The sequence below is a fragment of the Urtica dioica genome, chromosome 7 (assembly GCF_054948205.1).
Source record: "Urtica dioica subsp. dioica isolate 48M chromosome 7, U.dioica_male_clone48M_v1_H2, whole genome shotgun sequence".
NCBI lineage: Eukaryota > Viridiplantae > Streptophyta > Magnoliopsida > Rosales > Urticaceae > Urtica > Urtica dioica.
In genome coordinates this window covers 31491149-31512094 of record NC_142762.1, presented here as the reverse complement: position 1 = coordinate 31512094, position 20946 = coordinate 31491149, and the positions used below count along the sequence as shown (strand labels likewise).

The window sequence follows — 20946 nt, the reverse complement described above, 5'->3', positions numbered from 1 at the left end:
AGCCGTCAAGCTCGCCCACAGCTTCATTGACCTAGTTTTTCTCGCCCAGCCCAGGTACCTTTGTCTCTCTTCAATGTCTGTTGTTCTGTAATTAGAGATTTGTTAGTGTTATGGAAAGTTTATACCGTGGGTTATGCTCTGTTCTGTCAGAGCATTCACTGTCGTGTTTCTCACCATTTGGGTGCCCGAAACAAAAGGAAGAACTTTGGAAGACTTTTCCTTCAGATAAGGTTTCCGGCTCCGATCCCCTTTTTTTTGTTAGCATTTTGCCATTGTTTCTTGGTTTGGCTGATTCATCCCCTTTTGATCTGTTCAAAGCATTTGTTCATCATCATTTTTTTTTTGAAGAAGAAGAAGAACCTTTCATCAATTCTATTCAGGTAACTTTGCATTTCTATTTAACTTGGCACATTGAGAAACATTTGGTCCCCATTATTGGGTTATGCTCTGTCCCCATTTGGTCTCCATTGTAGTTTCCAGATCATTAGAAGCACTCATATTATAATAAACCAATTTGCCGTCAACTGTATATGTTCAAAGAAGTCAGTCTAGTAGGTTTTTAAGCTTCCATTGTTCATAGGGATTATGTCAAACTAGCTAAAAAAATTTGGGTTTATACTTTGCTTGCTGGTTAGTTAAAACTTTTAATCCATTTTTTGGCATTTTTTTTAATTGCTTTATGGGAGAAATAAACTTCATTTTTTTCTGGGTGGGCCAAATTTGTGTTATATATTTTATATTTCTTTTGTGAAGGATTTCTTGCGTGATATTTTGATTTATTTTTGTGATCTTTTGAAAACAAAAGTGTTACAGGTTGAGAGGGTGTACGTGAGTGAATGTGTGTGCTCTGTGCGGTTGAATGTGTGTGTGCGTATTTGTTCGTGTGTGTGTGAAATCAATATAATGTTGTGTGTGTGTGTGTGTGTGAAATCAATATAATGACATTACTTTATTCTTAATGATATATACCTAGTGTCTTCTGAATTAAAATTACTATGAGCATAATTGTTTAATTTTTTTAATAGATGACCGATCATGATAATTGTTTATTTTTTTAATAGATGACGGATAATGATGAAACAAGAATAACCGGGGAAGAAGCGGAGAGTGAGGCAAGTACTTTCGCTAATAGACATAAAAGAAAAAATGCCTCGCAAATTTGGGATCATTTCACCAAGGTCGATGAGAGTCAATCGAAGTGTAACCATTGTGGAAAGGTGTTTGCTTGCAATTCAAAGAGAAATGGGACATCTTCAGCTCGAAGCCACATGTACTCCTGTTCCCAAAACCCACACTTTCAGAGAGATAAAGGGCAAAGAACTTTGGCTTTGCTCAAGAAAAGTGGTGAAGAAGATAATGAGTTAAAGGTTGTGTCATGGTCAAAGGAGGGATTCAGAAGTGTGTTAGCCATCTATATACTATTAGATGAGCTTCCATTTAGACACGTCGAAGGTGAAGGTTTTCGGCAATATTCGTCGTATTTGAATCCAAAGTTTCAAGCTCCGTCAAGGGTCACTGTTGCGCGAGATATTTACAAACTTTTTTTGGAGGAAAAAGTGAAGTTGAAGGAGGAGTTGCGTCAACAACGAATTGCCATAACAACGGACACATGGACGTCAATTCAAAACATCAACTATATGTGCGTAACGGCTCACTGGATCAGCAAAGAATGGGTGTTGAAGAAGAGGATCATTTCCTTTTCTCAAATCTCTAGCCACAAAGGAGAATCCATCGCTAATGAATTGCTCGCTTGCTTCAACGATCGGGGGTTATCAAAGATACTCTCAATTACGGTGGACAATGCTTCCTCGAATGACACAGCCATAGAGAAGTTAAAGAAAAAGGTTAAAGATAGGCCGAAATTCCTACTTTTAAATGGGGAGTGGTTGCACATAAGATGTGCATGTCACATACTCAACTTGGTGGTCATAGATGGCTTGAAAGAGTTGGCACCTTCTATTGCCTCCATCCGAGATGCCGTTCGATACGTAAGATCTTCTCCGACACGGTTAGCCAAGTTCAAAGAAGTGGCAAAAAATGAACAAATCATATCATCGGCTCTTCTATCTTTAGATGTCCCTACACGATGGAACTCGACTTATTTGATGTTGGAGGCTGCTGTAAAGTATCAAAAAGCATTCAATGCTTTGGAGGACGATCTTCATTATCAGAATTATTTTGAAGAGTCAATCGACGGCGCACCAACTGAGAGTGATTGGGAAAATGCAAAGGCGTTCGAGGGTTTTCTGCGAAGCTTTTATGAGCTAACTCTACAATTTAGTGGGTCATTGTATCTCACCTCCAACTGTTACTTGATTGATATTGTTCAAGCGAAAGAATACTTGAGCAAGCTTTCCAAATCTGATGACCATGTAGTGTGTGGCATGGCACAAAATATGAAAGCGAAATATGACAAATATTGGGGGAGGCCTGAAAAGATGAATCGTTTGTTGTTTGTTGCAGTTATTCTAGACCCGAGGTAAAATCTTATATACACTATTCAAGTTATTTTCTTATAAATGTTGTTGGATTTTAACTATAGTTTGCTCTATCACACACTTACAGGTATAAGCTCAATTACATTGAGCATATTTCACAATATCTATTCTCGGATGAAAAAGAAGAAAATTCAATATCAATAGTGAAGATGGCCGATGACGTTTTCCGTCAAATGTACGAAGCCTATGTCATTGAGGAAAGTCCTTCAACAACACCAAAGTTGTTGTCAATGGTGCCCACAAGAAGAGTAGTAGTGTCTATTTATGTACATTTGATGTCATATAGTCTTACGAAGACTCTTGCTTGTAATTGCTTATTCATTCATTAATAAAGTTGAAACGTTCATTCATTCTTTCTTTGTTTGAAGCTTTATGATAAAACCTTAGTCTATTAGTCCATAAACAAACTTAACAACTTACGAAGAGACAAATGTAGATTTGCATGAACAAACTCTTCGTAGTTTGTTTAAAACGATATATTCGCAATCTTAGGGTCAAAGGACTATTGACCTCAGTATGATTGTTAGAAGAATCTATGATGTCTGGTTATGAGGCATTGAGAGTTGGGGACTCTATAGTTCTTCTAGGTATCTTCCGAAGGTACTGAATTGACCAGTGCACTTCTAGAGACAATATAAGAACAAACCATTTAACCTCTTATGTCTCGAAGTCACTATGTATGAATTGCATCATGCTTACCTTAATCCTGAAATGAGACATGCCATTTCACACCTTAGTATTCTCATTTGAGAAAGTCAAAGTTCGGACTCACTATGTGATTCCGAACAAGGCCTATTGGTGAAGTACTAAGTTGTGAGTCTGTCATGAGTAACTTTGTGAAGTTCTCATAGATATGGAATTCATGTACAAGATTGCTGAAATGCAATATATGTCACCTCATGCTTTGTTCCTTGGAGTGTGAATAAATGAACTGGCCAGTGTCCAAATTGAGTCCTGACTCTTTTGGATGAAACAATGTGACTTGTTAGCTCCTCGTCAATACATTGTTTCTAACTTATTCACAAACGACAAAGGAGTTGAGGAAATAACAGCTAGAAGGGTAAAATGGTAATTTAGTAAATCCCGACTAGCTGATGACATTCATGAAGGGTAGCATAGATAATATTCAGTGGATCCGCTCATTATAATTAGGTGAATTCTTGAGTAGAAAATAAATTCATTTGAACCGAGAGATTTTCAGTGTCAGCTCTTTAGTGGAGTCAGTTGGCATTAAGCTAAACTTGGAAAAGGTTTGTGAACTTTTGAGTCCAAGTGTTTAGCTCAAGCTTTGTTCATTTGGGTCCATGAGGTCACTGTCACGAATCACATCGATAGGAATAGTTAAACTGGAAACTAAGTCAAAACAAGAACGAAAATAGTCAAAAGGGTAATTTTGTCTTTTGAGACAAAGGATGAAATGAATGTCAATAATTTTTTTTTGACAAGTTCATTTGATGACTTAATGTCACTCGGCCATGACTTGATCATTGGGCCTTGTGAATTAATTTCATTTCATAAGAATTTTATTGAAAATTCTTAATGGGCTTTTCTCATGTTGTCATGAACAAATGAAGAAGCTTCTAGAAGCTCCTTCTAGATGAGAATAGGCGCCCATAATACCCAAGGAAAGAGAAAATATTTTGTGCATAAATGTATCAAGATACTTGCTAAAAGAAAAAGAGGAAACAAATTTCCTATGCTTGCCACAAGGAAATTCGGCCAAACAAGCCAAGAGAAAGTAAAAGGCATGGAATAAAAGAGGAAACTAATCCCTTGTGGATGTGCATGAGGTGGGCGCCTATGTTGATAGGAATGGGTAATAAAAGATTGCTCATAAAGGCTTGGAAAATAAGAGGAAACTACTTCTTTCCAAGGCCAACCTTTCTCCTATAAATAGGACCCTCATTCCTCTCATTCCATTCATTCAACATAAGTTAGAGATTGAGAGACTCTCTCTCTAGACATTGTTGGCCGAACTCCTCTCTCTCTCTCTCTTTCTAGTTAATTTTCGATTATTCTTGTTTTGGCACCTAGGTCCTCACTCGACCTAGTGTTTAGCTCTGCGACTTCAAGACTTGTTCTTAAGTCGTAGTGTTTAAAAGTGCCCACTCACTGATTCCTTCTTTTCGAGTGATTTAGTGATAGAAACTTTCGTGGTTGCTCGAGGTGCCGAGGAAAGAAAGAGAGACGTGCTGCGAGGGGAGACGAGCGTTGCGAACTTTCCAAAAGCTTCTTCAAAGTTCAAGCTTCAAGAAAGGTTAGTAAATTCTTAGCTCATATTGGTTTTTAATTACATGTACTTGCACTTGTCTAGGTTAGTAAAAACTGTTTTTACTTGTAAAAGAAATTTTTTAAAATTCCGCCGCTTACCGAAGCGTTAATTATTTTCTTAAACCCTAGATCGATTCCAACAAAAGTTTCCAACGTCGAAGACGGCTACAAGTACTTCTTCTCTCCGTTTATCCACAACCGAATCTCATGATGCGTTCGTGAAGAAAAAATACAACCAACGTGGTGGACGAGAAAGAAACGAAGTTGATAAGTACTTGATTGAAGATTGTGAAGAGTTATTGGGAGGAGATGAGATAATTACTTTGATTTGTTGGGATGGTGGAAGATCAATTCAATTAAGTATCCCATTTTATCGCGCATGGCTAGAGATGTTCTTGCTGCCCCGGTGTCAACAGCCGCGTCTGAATCGGCATTCTCCGCAAGTGGTCGTATTCTAGACCCTTTTCGAAGCTCGTTATCTCCAAAAATGGTGGAAGCTTTGATTTGCACCAAAAGTTGGTTGAGTTCTTACAAAGATCCCGTGGTCTTGCGGGAATACATGGACGAAGTCGAGGCTTTCAATGATTCAAAACAAGTTGTTACCGGTAAGTTTTTATTTTATTATTAATCACTTTATTATATACATAACCTTGTTTATTCTAACTTTTATTATTTTATTTTAGATGATGGTGAATTTATAGAAACCGAAACGTCTCAACAAACATTTGAAAGTGCAAATTGATCAAGACTTTAAAGGTATTTCTTAGTCCTTGACTTACTTGCTATGTTGATCATGACTCTGTTGGATACTTGTTCAGTTATTCGTATGTACTAATTGGAACTTATGATTCTGTTGGATACTATATATAGGTGTTTGTTTGTAGGTGGAAGTTATGGAATATGAAGTAGAGAGAATTGTCAATTTAGAGTAGAGGAACCATGAATGATGTCTTTTTCAAGTGATGTATATGACATTTGATATGCTTTTTTTATATTGTTGGAGTTTTTACTTTTTTACTTGATTTTTGGATGACTGTAAAATCTTTAAAATCGGATTATTGGATGAGTAGAACTCAGACTTTGTTGATTTTGAACAGATTTAAAACTACAAAACAGGTAGGAAAGAGAATTAAGAACTGGTTAACCAGTTTTGAAATTGGTTAACCGAATTTTCGGTTAACCAGTTTCAAAACTGGTTAACCGGAATATTCGGTTAACCAGTTTTGAAATTGGTTAACCAGAAAATTCGGTTAACCAGTTCTAAACCGGTTCTAAATCCGATTATCGGTTTTAGAAAACTGGTTAACCGAATATTCGGTTAACCGAATTTCGGTTTTTGACCAATTCGGTTCGGTCATTGGTCCAAATTTTTAAAAACCGAAAATTCGGTTTCGGTTATCAATTTGGTCCAAAACCGAACCGAACCGAACCGATTTCACCCCTACGTACGACGAGGCAGTGTAGCACTTGGACCAACGTTTGTGTTTTCTTCTTCATCTCCCACTCTCGCAACAATTGTAGGTGGAGATGGATTCCCTTGGACGTTAGTCTTCGGGGTTGGTCTAACAGTTTCCTCGAGTATAATTTTACTTCGAGGTTTATGACTTTTAACATAATCATCTTTTTTGTCCCTTCTGGATAACCAACAAAGAAACAAACGTTTGTTCTTGGTTCCAGCTTGCTCGATTTCTTTTTCAAGACATGAGCGGGACAACCCCAAATACGGAAGTGACGCAAACCTTCAGGTGCTCCATTCCATAGTATTTTGGGTGTTTCGGATACAGATTTTGAAGGAACTTGATTTAAGATATACATGGCAGTCTTCAATGCATAACCCCAGAAAGTTGTTGAAAGTGAAGAGTAGCTAATCATGGATCTTACCATGTCTAATAAAGTTCTATTTCTCCTTTCAGCAACCCCATTTTGTTGAGGGTTACCAGGAGCCGATAATTGCGACTCAATCACATGCTCAAGCAAGTAATCGGTGAACTCAGTGTCTAAGAACTCGCCTCCCCGATCCGATCGAAAGGTCTTAATAGTCTTACCTAATTGGTTTTCAACACAAGCACGAAATTCTTTGAACTTACTAAAAGTTTCAGATTTTCGTTGCATTAGGTAAATGAAACCATATCTAGAATAGTCGTCAGTAAATGTGACAAAGTATTCATAACCGCCTCTCGCAGCTTCACTCATTGGTCCACAGACGTCAGAGTAAACAAGTTGCAGAGGTTCGGTGGCTCTTAATCATTTTCCAGCAAAAGATCGCTTGGTCATTTTTCCTTCAATACATGATTCACAAACAGGCAGAGTTCCCACTTGAAGGTGTTTCAACGGCCCAAGCCTTGAAAGCCTCTCTAGCCTCTTTATATTTATATGACCAAGTCTTAAGTGCCATAAATAGGTTTGTTCATCACTAGACAGTTTAATTTTCTTATTAGATGTGAGTTTAGCTACTTTAAACATTTCAGCATTAAATGAACATTTATTTTCAGGAGTTAATACATATAAACCATTATATAATAAGGCATCACATATTAATCTTCCATCTAAAGAAACACTTATAGTTTTCTCATTCACAGATAAAGAAATTTTTTGTTTAAGTAATTCAGAAACTGAAATTAGGTTTCTACAGAACCCAGGAATAAAATAAACTGAATCTAATATCAAATATTTATTTCCAAATCGGAGTCGAACTATTCCTAAAGCTTTAGCCGTGACGGACTCTCCGTTCCCCACTCTAAGCTGTAGTTCGTCTCCCCTCAGTTCCTCCCACGAGTCAAACACCTGTAAGGTTGTACAAACATGATTAGTTGTCCCCGAATCAATTATCCAAGACGAGATAGAATCTCCAGCATATAATGCTTCTAATACATGTAAGTGAGTGAACGGTACATTACCTTCACACGACTCAGGGCTGATGTCATCATCATCAGGAATCACTATAAGTGATGGTCTTTCCATTATGAGAATATTCTCTAATGGTAAATCTTCCGGTGAAGGTGGACGAGGCTGTGGTGCCAAACTCAGTTGCACCTGATGGTAAACATACTCTATCAAACCATCACGCCAAGAAAGAAGTTTGCTTTGAAACTTCGTCATTTTATAATCCGGGCAAAAACCACGAAAGTAAATGACAAAGTCAGCGTATTCCTCGACGAGTGAATTCAGAATGATTTCAACCCGAGTTGCCTCATCAATCTTTGTGCCCCGAAAGGTGGCTAGATTCATCCAATCCGTCATATTTCTCATATAGAGAACTACGCATTCACCAGACTTCATTTTGTTATCCATAATATACTTCAAGAGATCATAATTCGAAGTCATGCTGAAATTAATAAAATACAAGTACATAAATTACTATTGAAAAGAAAAACATTCATCATATAAATTTAGGAAATAAAAAAACATAATGCATAAGCACGGGGAAAAATACTAAAGATTTAAAAGACTCAGTTTTTTATATTTTATTTAGTGAGAGAAAAAAGGGGAATATATTATTTCCCTTTAAATATATTCTCATATATTCTTCTAAATACTTTCCTTTAAATAAGGAGAAAATATAGGACAATATCTTATATTATTCTCTCTCCTTTATTTAAACAACTAAAGAGAAAATATTGGTAAATACAAATATTGAAAAAAGTCGAATTTTAGGCACACGGCCAAGGGGGGTTTGCGCAACACCTATGCCGAAATTCCCAAATCCGATTTTCATATTTTGTGCAAGGCCCAATTGCTTAAAACCCAATTAATCATTTATTTACTTGGTCCAACAATAAACAAATAATTAATAATTGTTTATTTACTTGATCAAACAATAAATAAACAATTCTACCATAAATATTTATTTAATTCTGCGAATACCCGTTTTCCAGAATTAATGCTATCAATCACAATTACAGCAAGTGAGATTAATAATGATAAACATTATTATACGAAAGTTCTTATCCGCCTTTATCAGAGCCGAATCGGGGACTATGGACCTAGTAATAGAAGCTTAACAAATCCGATGAAAAAGACGAAATAGTCATTTCTCTTTTTCCATCGATTCGTTTAATCTTGGTCAAATACTCCACCTTGTAAGCCAAGACTGAACTCTCCTTTATACTAGAATTATATTTACTCATCGTGACGAGTGTCCATTGATATAGTCAGTTCGTGATCAAGATCCTCCAGGTTCAACCCGTGTCAAGAGAAGTCAATTTTTTCCGTTATACTTCTTTTGATACATATCAGCCCTAAGCATTGTTGATTCCCCAGCGAAAGATTCTTTTGAACGTTACTTACTTCGAAAGTGCGCGCAATCTATTGGTTCTGGAATCAACCCTTAGGTGAGAAAACATTAACCTTCTTTCAGGAAGGCTGGATTCCGTATCTGTAAATCATTTCCCACTCGAATTATGCTCTGAGAAAACTCCCAAGACATAAGCTGTGATTAGCATGACCTGTCCGGATCGTACACTTACCACAAGTGTAGAATGCTCCCACATAGTGATCAGCCTTCACCCATGTGTTCCACATATATGACTTTAGATATAGTTTTCCAGGCGTATATCAGTCATCGACCATGTTTTAGCACACCGCCCGAACTCAGGTGCCCAACACGTGACTCAGTTAGATACGGAGGCTATGTAATAATGAATGTTTAATAAATCTCATTAAATAAGAAATAACGCTTTCAATTCAAATAGATAATAAATGTCAAACTTTATTTTATTAATAATTTCAACGAGAATTTACATAAGTATCTTCTCGTGGGCAAGAATTCCTAACAATGAGGTTTGACGAAGGAAGCCTCGGAGTATTAGAGAGTTTTTGGCACTTGAAGCACTTTCAGACCATGCTCTGAGCGTCTTTCTTGAGAGTTGGACAGTAAAGACCTTGATGGAGAGACTTTTTGGCTAAAGCTTCCACTACGATGTGACTCCCGCAGATGCATTCATGAATTTCTCGGAGCATGTACTCAGCTTCATGCTCATCCAGGCATTTGAGAAGCGGACTTGTAAACCCTCTCTTGTATAGAGAATTCCTTCCATTACGTATCGTGCTGCCTAGAATTTCACGTTCCGAGCCACTACCTTATCTTTTGGGAGGATGTCATTTTTCAGATATTGGATGATCAGAGTCTGCCATCATGATTCTTCTCCTTTCTATTTGGAAAATTTGGCAGCCTTCATGTATACTTGACTGATGGACGTGGATGATTGGAATTGGATCCGAGACAGAGCCTTGGGTCGCTAACTTGGCTAGAGCATTGGCCTCTTCATTCAATGCTCTCGGAATCTAAGTGATCTCACATGATTCAAATTCCTTGATGAGGTTCCGAGCTTTCTCGACATATAACAACATCTTTTTATCTTTTGCTTGAAGATCAATTTTGATTTGTTAAATATTAGTTGTGACTCCGAGAAGAACCTTAGCTTCTTGATTTCTAAATCTTTTGCAATTTCGAGGCCGGGGATGTATCATAGCTTCGTAGTCGGTTTCTCGGCCACCAGTGCATATCCGCTCGGCCTCTTGGCCACTAGTGCACGGCTGGTCGGCCTCTCGGGCACCGGTGCATGTTTGCTCGGCCACCAATGCACGGTCGGTCGGCCTCTCGGCCACCGGTGCACGTCTGCTCGGCCTCCAGTGCACGGCCGGTCGACCTCTCGACCACCGGTGCACGTCCGGTCCGCTGACATCCGCCACAGGGTAAATCATTGCCTCTCAAGCCCCCGATCGGCCTCTCGACCACCGGTGCACATCCGCTCGGCCTCTCGGCCACCGGTGCAAGTCTGCTCGGTCACTTAGTCACAGGACGCGTCCAGAGAGCTCCTTCAGCCCTATGGGAGACTCCTCGAGGTCTAAAAATAAGAGACCTCGGCCCAAACCAAAGGTAATCCATTTTTGAGTCCTGAACCGTTGCCGAACTTTTGAGATGCTTGTTTCACTCATCTTTGGCCTCTAAACACCCAAACACTTGCTTGCACCTCAATCTTCCTAATGTTGAGCGTCGGAGAGGTAAACAGAGGTAACCCTTCTGTTTCCCCTTTGTAGCTCATTTTTTCTTCTCTTTTTCAGGATTTCTAGAGGACGTGGAAGCGAATCACACCTAGGGGACGAACTCGGGATACCGAGTTCAGGACGCTCAAGGTCGAACACGACCACTCGGTCCCACCTTGGGTCGAATCGTTCGAGGCTCTAAATCGTTGTCCGAAAACGAGCGACAATATATATATTAGAAGAAAGTTTGGATCCACACATAACACTGTTCATGATACATTAGATTTTTTTTAATAATCAGAGAGAAAAAAAAAATAAGAGATTGGACTTCTAGATACAAGTGCTGTTCGTACCGATTTTTTTTTTTAAATAAAAAAGAAAAAAGTGTCTCTAAAAATTTTAGATTCATTTTTTCAAATTTAGATAATTTTTGTATTTTTCTTTTTAATTAAAATATATTAATTATTTTGCTGCAACTCACAATCATGTTGCTTGTATATTTTATATAAATGAATTATAATAATATATATGATTGGAAATTAGGTTTGGATTGGAAGAATATATATCTACATCCCCAAATACGTGGCTTTTTTATTTGGTTGGTCTTAAGCCTTAACTGACCAACGAAAAAAGCTATTTCTGAGCTATTTCGCAAGGTCTCAACCAAATTCATCGTCATCGCCACCATCGTCATAACCTATTATTTCTCGTTTTTTATTATTCTCTCGGTTCCATAATTAGGGTTTCAGAGAGATCGCTCTAGACAGGTTCGAATCTACGAATTTCCTAAGCCGATTCTGCGAATCGACGGACCAGACCCTCGATCTCCAGCTGATTCAATACTCGCGTTATTCGCGAGGGTACTTTGTTCGATTTTCGATTGCCGTGGGATCTATATGGATAGGATTGTGGGGTTAAAGTACAAGCTCGGTCGCAAGATTGGGAGTGGTTCGTTTGGTCAGATATATCTGGGTCAGTTTAATTAATTCATGTTCGTCCTTGTTATTTGTTTACTTAACCTTTGATTATTTTTAATTCTGACATTTCCTCATGAATTTTCTACAGCAACGCATGTCGACACTTGCGAGATCGTTGCCGTCAAGATTGTAAGTCTCGAGATAAGATTTTTTTTATTTTTTTTATTTTATTTTTCGCGGATACTCTGGAAATTTTTGTACACAATAATGTTGAAGGATTTTTTACGAAGAGTAACTAAAGCATTGTGCTGAGAAAGTCCGTTTCGTGTTATTTCGTGTTTGTGGGTCTATTATTGATTGATCGTCATTCATTACCTTTTTTGGGTCTTATAGGAGAATTCAAAAACCAAGCACCCACAACTTCAATATGAGGCCAAGGTGTATAACATTCTTCTGGGCGGAAGTAAGGATTAAATTGCTATTTATTTCATTGTGTTTTTCCATCTTCTCGAGAATATACATCATTTAAATGCTATGCCAGTTGAATTGAGTTGCTAATTATTGCTAAACTGTCAGGCGGTGTTGCAAACATAAGATGGTACGGAGTTGATGCTGAGGACAATGTCCTTGTCCTTGATCTTCTAGGACCAAGTCTTGAAGATTTGCTTGTGTACTGTGGGAGAAAATTCTCATTGAAAACCATCCTAATGTTGGCTGATCAGATGGTAATACTTACAGTTTATCATTGTTTGATGTAATGGTCTTGTTTTTCTTTAAGCTCTGATTTTGCACTTGGAGTTTTCAATATCATTTTTTGGCATTTCATCAAAGACTTTTTTTATTTCACAGTTGCAATGATTTGGACTTTCCACATGCTATAGGCCATAGGTGATGAGGATTAATAGTTCTACTTATAGGTTTAGTTTAGTGCCGTGAAACTGCATTCTAAAAGGCTTATCGAGAAAGAATTGGTGTAACATTTTCTTTGTGGGTAGCCTTGAGATACTGTACTAGTAGCTTATATTGAACACTAAAAAAGCTAGCTTTGTCCTTAAAAGCTGAAAGAAGCCTTGAGATACTGTACTAGTAGCTTATATTGAACACTAAAAAGCTAGCTTTGTCCTTAAAAGCTGAAAGAAGCTTGCTGTGAGCCTGTGGTGTCTCTCTCATTTGCATTTTTCTTATGATGCAGTCTTAGTTGCGTATTGATGCCTGGTTATTTGTTGTTGGATGATGATGTTTGACTAAATCAATTAAATTTCAGATAACAAGAATAGAGTATGTGCACTCCAGAGGATTCCTGCATAGAGACATCAAACCAGATAACTTTCTAATGGGTCTTGGGAGGAAAGCAAATCAGGTGATTTTCGTTCGAACCTGTCAATGACTTTCTCGTGCTTGTGCTTCTTTCTTTTTATAATTTAATTTAAATATCATGCACGCACATGCACAGACACACACATGCGCAACACACACAAAAAAATATTGATAAAAGTATTTTTAGTCTTTATGTAAGCCTAACTTGTATGTACTTCTTTTCTTCGGCAGAGACAAGATTTTTTTTTTAATCAATCATGTATTTATAAATTGGAATTTATGACCAGGTTTACATTATTGATTTTGGGCTAGCAAAAAGATATCGAGAGCCTCCCAACAATAGACACATTCCTTACAGGTAAATACTTTGAGTTTCGTACGATCGCGATTTGTATTTTTATCATGATGGCTGTGTTTATCTCATGAGCCAGATGTTTCAAATTAATTGGTTGAAGTTTACTGAGTTTTCTATAACTTTCCTCTCCCCCTTGAAATTTCATGTAGGGAGAACAAAAACTTAACAGGAACTGCACGTTATGCAAGTTGCAACACTCATTTGGGAATCGGTAAGTGTGTGTGTATATATTTCTAGTTCTTGCTAGAATTGTATATGTGATCTTCATTTCCATTTTTGTTTTCACAGAGCAAAGTCGCCGGGATGATTTGGAGTCACTTGGTTATGTTCTCCTTTACTTTTTAAGAGGAAGGTATATATTGACAACTGATCTCATAATGTTGGAGAATTCCCCCCTTTTTTGTAGAAATTTGTTTGTAGTCGCATTTTTTTCATGTCGGTTCTCTACCGGAGTAGAATTTGGTTTGTGGTGTTTGGCAATTTTTATTTAATTATTTTTTAACGAAACAGTAGAGTATTATTAATAAATGATGGATAATATAATGATTCAATATTTTATACCCTTGCACACTGAATTCATTCCCTGACTGGTTGCTTTGTTTCTTCATGTAGCTTGCCTTGGCAAGGTCTAAAAGCTGCCACAAAGAAGCAAAAATATGACAAAATACGTGAGAAGAAAGTATCAACGCCAATTGAGGTATACATCATATTATGAATCCCTTTTCCAGATTTGGTCTCCTTGTCAAATGTATACATTTAGTTTGACTTTGAACTATCCACCTTTCTTAAAACTGTAAAAGTGGTCGATCCATTTGCTGATGATGATATAGTAAAGGTATAATTGTAAATGGTTTGAACAAGTAAAAAATTAAATTCCAAAGCACCCTGAACCTCTTCTTAAACAAATTGGTTGTCAATTATTCATGATTCAAATTACAGATTCATATACCTTCAACTAATTATTACTGCTTGAAAGGTCCTATGCAAGTCACATCCCGTGGAGTTTGCCTCATACTTCCATTACTGCCACTCGCTTACCTTTGATCAACGTCCTGATTATGGATTCCTAAAGCGCCTGTTTCGTGATCTATTCACTCGGGAAGGTAATAATGTCACGCTTCTGGAATATTTAATATTTATTTTTCTGTTGTAGTTTATTCTTGTATTCACTGTCGCTGTCGTGCGTATGCTTCAGATTATTCGGTAATCACAGTGTGGTTAAGCAGTCATCAAATCAATATGTTACATCACCAGATAGGCTATTATAGAGTTTTCAGTGATAGAGCAGAACATAACTTTTTAGATTGAATTCATAAGCATCTAGTCCAAACATTGTCAGAGGCTTGATTTCCCTATCTAGTGTATTGTGGTTGAGGCGATATCAAGAACCTAAGCTAGCCATGATAACTTTTCTAAACTGATGTGAGATTATTACTAAATAAATATCCATTGATTATACCCAACAAATATAGATGGGCAAGTAGAGCATATTCAGAAGCAGAAGAAAGAAAAAAAATTCTCAAGTCTCTAAAAAGTACAACATGGATGAGAGGCTAGATGGTGTGTTGATCCGAAGTCATATGGCTAACGTTTCACTTGAAATGCCTTTGTTTTAGGGCTTCATCTAAACTGAAACATCTGATATTGACTTATCTGTTTGTCAGTTATAATTTTTCCCATGTTTATGGTTTTGTCTTTTGCAAATAAGTGGTGGCTAAATATGCTACTGAGTTGTGGCTGAATTCGTTACTGACTGTATAACTTGTTTGACAGGATATGAATTTGACTATGTATTTGACTGGACAATTCTGAAGTACCAACAGGCACAGCAAGCAAGAGTTCAGGCTCAACCATCTGTAAGTATTCTTAGCAAAAAGGAACCTCCAATATCCATATGTTAGTTGTCATTTTTCGTTCATGGCCCCAAACTGATTCCAGATAACTTATTGTTAGTTGAACTGATATAACTTGCTCTCTTTCAAGATTTGTTTCTCAGCTCTTTTCTAATTTTGATAGAATTTACAGCCTGTTGGAGTAAGCAGCAGTCAAGCACATCCGCACCCGTCGGATTTAAACAGACATAAAGGTGCGATATGCTTTTAACCTCTCTACAGGAAATTCTGATTTTGGAATATGGGCACTTGTATTACAAGACATAGTTGAATCAGAATTGAAAAAGAAGAATGGATTATGAATAGAGATAGTCGTACTCTAGTTTATGCTGCAAAGGTTGACAAGTTTGCTTAATCTTGAATCTTTTTCCTCGTTTCGATGGGTCCCATTGTGATTATCCTCGATACTCTGTGATTTTACCTACCTATTGATATATGTTTAGGAGTCTCAATTATCTTATCTTTGAACTCTAATGGATTTACAGAACCTAGAAGCTCAACTGAGGTTGCAAATCCAGATGCTCAATCACATTTTAGATCAACAACGACTCAGATCTCAAGTGCTGAAAGGTCCACTGCTAAGAATGTAAGTATCCATCTGACTTTAATGGTCATTTTTCATTGAAATCGCCATCTCCTTTCCATGATATAAATATAATAAGTAACCGAAGATGCAAGTGCAGAAAATTGAGCTCGTTCTTCATATCTTACGAACAAGCCCAACTACCCTTTCAATAACCTTTCATATTCACCGGGTTGTCTTGCATTCTCAAAAGAAGGGAAAAAAAAAGCTCTAAATCTGTTTAATTATTTATATTTAGGTTGTGGCCAATGCACCAGTTCCTTCCACGTCATATGGCACCCGAAGAAACTTTCAATATTCTGAGGGACCATCCGAAAATGCAAACATGGGTCGTGGAAATGGAAACAGAGATTCGGCTCCCAGTGGCTGGCTATCATCGTTCAACCGAACATCTTCTGCAAAGTAATAGGTAATGATTGAGCTTTCCATTCCCGCGTAAAAGCTCACTAATGTAATTAATATTCCACATGCTGAACAATTTCTACATTTTCCAGCTACGCGTCGGTGCTTTTCCAGCTACCGTCCGAAGTACAGTGCTCATCAGTTTGAATTTGATTGCTAAGACAGCTTACGGGAGATGGTATCTTGCAAAGCAAGTGAAGACGCGATTGAATGGCGACTGCCCGAGGAAAAAAGACGAGAGCCACCTGAATCTTCGAGGTTTTCTGCTGGCAGAAGCAAAAACGTAATTTCATATTGTTTGTGGATTATGTGTAAAGTGCCCTAAAACATTCTGTTATTAACAGCTCTGTTCTGTTGTTGGTCATAGACTTGCTTTACTGTTGTTTATAGGTTTGTTTTGACCATGTATTTTATTCAATTCAGGATTGAGTTGCTTTCTGTTCTTCTAATTGTTGCTGTATCTTTTTGGATCAAAGCCTTGGATGTTCAACTGGATCAGTTATAACCCAGGTCAGGTCTTCAGAATCTGGAAAGAATAAAAAAAAAAGAAAAAAAGAAAAAGTTAACCTAGTGTTTCAGGTATTGATTACTTGCTATTCTTCTCCATGTATTTTATCAAGTAAATTTTTTTCCTTCTCTTTTTAACTCGGTAAATAAGATGCTCATTTGCATTCCTTTTGTTTGCTCCAGATATTGATAATGAGCAGGGACAGAGTGAATTGAAGACCTTCATTGCAATATTATATTATTGGTCTACGTACCAGTAATATTGCCATCCCTCAAATGAAGATGGGCTAATTTGCCATCCCTCTCTTAATTGTCTATCTAGTTACCGATTCTCTGCTTACATTTTCGCTTTCATTTTAACTTGACGTATTTATTTTAAGTGGGGGTGTGTAATTGTTAAAGTCCACAGTTTTTGCTGCTTGGGTAAGAAAACAAAATTTACAGAGAGCGCAATAGATTTTGACTTGTACCGTTATGACATGCACTGTAGGTAAGGAATCTCTTGATGCCTTCAAGCTTTATTTATTATTTATTATTTTTTTTATTTTTTTATTTTTTTACTGAAGTCTCAGTTTGTTTACTAGCTTTGCCTTTTTTTTTGGTTCCTTTAACCTTTACCCTTTTTTGGGGGGGTGGGGATAAAAGGTTGCTTTAACTCAAGTCATTGGTGTCGGATCATGCTATTTTATTTATTTTTCATTATGTTTGTCATCATTGCATCTAATACTTAACTATTGGGGTGAGAAATAAACGAAAAAGAAATACAAAAAGAAAACTTTGCAATACAAAATTCTCGTTGGAATCAATTTTATTAGGTGACAAGTTTTGTAACATAAAAGAGGACCACGTATTCACCTCATTTTAATTTACTTTCTACTAGAGCTTTAACGTATTCTATAAGTCTTGTTCTTCGTAATATTTCGTATTAGATTACAGTAATTGGCTCAACGTATATCGGTCTTCCCTAAACATTTATGTTATTCTCTAGCAGTCTTTCCTAAAAAAATTGTTGGAAAAAATTATCTGAAACAATGCAAAATATGATTTTCTCTAACTTATTTGTGCATGGTAAACCAATCAAACCAAATGCAAACTAAAAAAAAAATACAAACAACACACAATTAACACAACTAATTTTAGCGTGAAAAACCACGGGATTCGTAGGTCACTTAATAAACCTTTCACTAAGAATATAATGAGTACACCAATGACATATCCAACATATAGAAGTTCATCATCATCCACAACATCATCATCATGATCAAGATGGCATAAAAGAGGAACAATCTCACCAAGTGGTTGAATACCCAAATCGAGTATCTAGAGAGCAATCGGAAAGGCCGACACCACTAGGAACGACGAGTACGCACACCGTTTGACTATCAAGCCTCTTGCAAATTACTCAAACCCTAGCTTTCTTCTTCTTCATCTTATCTCTCTTTTCTCTCCTATTTTCTCTTCTTTTTTGTCGACACTTTTTCTTCTCATTTGGTGAATCCCAATATAAGCAAGCACGCACAAGATTGAAACGTGCGTTTCAATGTTCTCCTTTTTTTTTATTTTAATTTCGTAATGGGCTTTTACCCTTATTTGTGTCAAGCCCATGAATGAGCCTGATCCCAACAACCCCCCCCCCCCCCCCCCCCCCCCCCCCTCGGACTCATGTCGTGGGCTCTTGCAAGCCCGCCCTTTGCCTACAAGCATCACGGCAAAGTCATCATCATCGCGGCGGATCGATTCTTTGAACCAAATGTTGAAATAGATCTAGGATTAAGAATAATTTATCGCTTCTAGCAAGCGGCGGAATATAAAAAATTCTTTAAAACACGTAAAACGATTTTACTGCCTAGATAAAGTGCATGAACATATAATTTAAAATTTAAAACTATAAAGAGTTTTCACTCGGTACCAACCTCGTTAGAAGCTTGAGCGTTGAGAAGCCTTTGGAAAGGTTGAATCGCTCGTCTCTCCACTTAGCTTGTCTTCTTCGTCTTCTTGAATCCGAGTAACCACGATAGTTTCTACCATTAGAGTCTTCGAGTTTAGAAATGATTTAGTGTGTGGGAACTATTAAACACAATGACTCAATAACTAGTATTAGAGCCAAAGAGCTAATACAAAACGCTAGGTCTAATGGGGACCTAGGTGCCAAAACAAAACATCAAGAAGAGAGAGAGGGGGAGAGGGGTCGCCAAGTCTAGAGAGAGAAGCTATGAATCTCAAAAACTTGTTTCAACATTGTGAATGAGGTGTGGTATTTATAAGAGGAGAGATTGCCTTGAAGAGGTAGTTTCCTCTTTTCTATTGAATATCACATATTCATGAGCACAATCTTTATTTTCCATTCCTATCATAATACCAACGTCGGAAATTAGTTTCCCTTTTTTCCTTTAGTTGGCCGTCCATATCAATATCTTCATGCTATAATTTTGTTTCCTCTTTTTCATTTTGGCAAGTATCTTCATACATCAATGCACAAAATAATCTCATCTTTTCCTTGATGGAGGCCACGAAATTTTCCCTCTAGAACAAGCTTCTAGTTGTTTCTTTAATTGTACATGACAATACAAGAAAAAACTCAGGTAGAATTTTCACATAAAATTCCATAAAATGAAATTCAATCCTTAAGGCCCAAAACCCAATGTTGCTGTGTGGATCATTTACATTGTCATCATATGACAATGTCCAAAATCTTATTTTGACATTTAACCATCTTATGTCCTTATGGACAAAATTACCCTTTAGACAATTTTCGTAAAATCCGTCTAGTTGAACACTTGAACTTGTTTTGACTTAGCTACTAGTTTAACAAATCCTACTCTAATGACTTGTGGTAGTGACCTCATGGATCCAAATGAACAAAGCTTGAGCTAGCATGCTTGGACACAAAAGTTCACAAACCTTTTCCAAGTTCTAGCTTAATGTCAACTGACTCCACTAAAGAGTTGACACTGAAAATCTCTCGGTTCAAATGAATATGTTTTCTACTAAAAATTCTACTTAATTGTGATGAGTGGATCCATTGAATATTATCTATGTTTACCCTTCATCAATATCATCAACTAGATGGGATTTATAAAATTACCATTTTACCCTTCTAGTTGTTATTTCCTCAACTCCTTTGTCACTTGTGAATAAGTTAGGAACAGTGTATTGACGAGGAGCTAACAAGTCACATTGATTCATCCAAAAGAGTCATGACTCAATTTGGACACTGGCTAGTTCATTTATTCACATTCCAAGGAACAAAGCATGAGATGATATACATTGCATTTAAGCAATCTTGTACATGAATTCCAGATCTACGAGATCTTCACAAAGTTGTTCATGACATCTTAATAACTTAGTACTTCATCAATAGGTCTTGTCTATATCACGTAGTGAATCTAGAACTCTGACTTTATCAAATGAGAGTATGTAAGCTATGAAATGAGATGTCTCATTCAGGATTGAGGTAATCATGATGCAATTCATACATAGTGACTTTGAGACAGAAGAGGTTAAATAGTTTTGTTCTTACAATGTCTCTAGAAGTACATTGGTCAATTCAGTATCTTCAGAAGATATGTAGGAAGAACTATAGAGTCTCGAACTCTCTATTTCTCATAACCAGACATCATATGTTCTCCTAACAATCATACTGAGATCAATACCGCCATTTGATCCTTAGATTGTAAATATGCTGTTTTAAGCAAACCATGAAGAGTTTGTTCATGAAAATCTATATTTGATTCTTCATTTGTTGTTAGGTTTGTTTAAGGACTAAAGACTAAGGTTTATCATAAAGCTTCAAACAAACAAGGAAGAATGAATGAAAGTTTCAACTCTTTATTAATTATTCAGCAGTTACAGGCAAGAGTCTTCGTAAGACTTTATTACATTAAATGTATATAAGTTATGACTACTACTCTTCTTGTGGGCACCAATGCCAACACCAAATCCCTTCACAACCAACCGAGCCTTGTACCTTGGTTGTGAGCTATCACCTTCGGTGTTCAACCGGTAAACCCTTTTGTTCTTGAGAGCTTTCCTTTCTTTTGGCAGCTTCACCAACTTATAAGTGTGATTTTCGTCAAGAGTTTCCATATTTTCTTCCATGGCCTTCCATCAATCATTTCTCCCATCAACGAAGATCGATTCTTCGCAAGTCTCTGGCTCTCCTGCATTCGTCAACATTACATACTCATATGACGAGTACCTCTCTGAAGGACGATGCTCT

The 20946-nt window shown here is 37.1% G+C and overlaps 1 protein-coding gene across 5 annotated transcripts; it reads left to right on the top strand.

Moving 5' to 3' along the window:
• The first annotated feature begins 11351 nt into the window (after nucleotides 1-11351).
• Nucleotides 11352-17279, top strand: LOC149390807 (casein kinase 1-like protein 3). Of its 5 annotated transcripts, none has more exons than XM_089618995.1 (17): nucleotides 11352-11726; nucleotides 11820-11860; nucleotides 12065-12134; nucleotides 12248-12396; nucleotides 12936-13031; nucleotides 13276-13346; nucleotides 13493-13554; nucleotides 13632-13695; nucleotides 13956-14040; nucleotides 14320-14446; nucleotides 15117-15199; nucleotides 15360-15429; nucleotides 15721-15821; nucleotides 16057-16227; nucleotides 16313-16503; nucleotides 16644-16730; nucleotides 16911-17279. In XM_089618995.1, the coding sequence occupies exons 1-14, from the start codon at nucleotides 11651-11653 to the stop codon at nucleotides 16222-16224; spliced, it is 1263 nt and encodes a 420-aa protein (XP_089475121.1). In that variant the 5' UTR covers nucleotides 11352-11650; the 3' UTR covers nucleotides 16225-16227; nucleotides 16313-16503; nucleotides 16644-16730; nucleotides 16911-17279. The 5 variants fall into 5 exon arrangements, with proteins under 5 accessions (XP_089475121.1, XP_089475120.1, XP_089475122.1 ...); XM_089618994.1 differs by having other exon boundaries at nucleotides 16644-16799; XM_089618996.1 differs by having other exon boundaries at nucleotides 15369-15429; nucleotides 16313-16799.
• Nucleotides 17280-20946: the final 3667 nt, after the last annotated feature.

Coding starts and splice junctions, on each gene's coding strand:
- LOC149390807 (XM_089618995.1), top strand. CDS start 11,651: ATGGATAGGATTGTGGGGTTAAAGTACAAGCTCGGTCGCAAGATTGGG. Junction 12,135..12,247: donor TAACATTCTTCTGGGCGGAA/GTAAGGATTAAA, acceptor CTAAACTGTCAG/GCGGTGTTGCAAACATAAGA. Junction 13,347..13,492: donor AATAGACACATTCCTTACAG/GTAAATACTTTG, acceptor AATTTCATGTAG/GGAGAACAAAAACTTAACAG.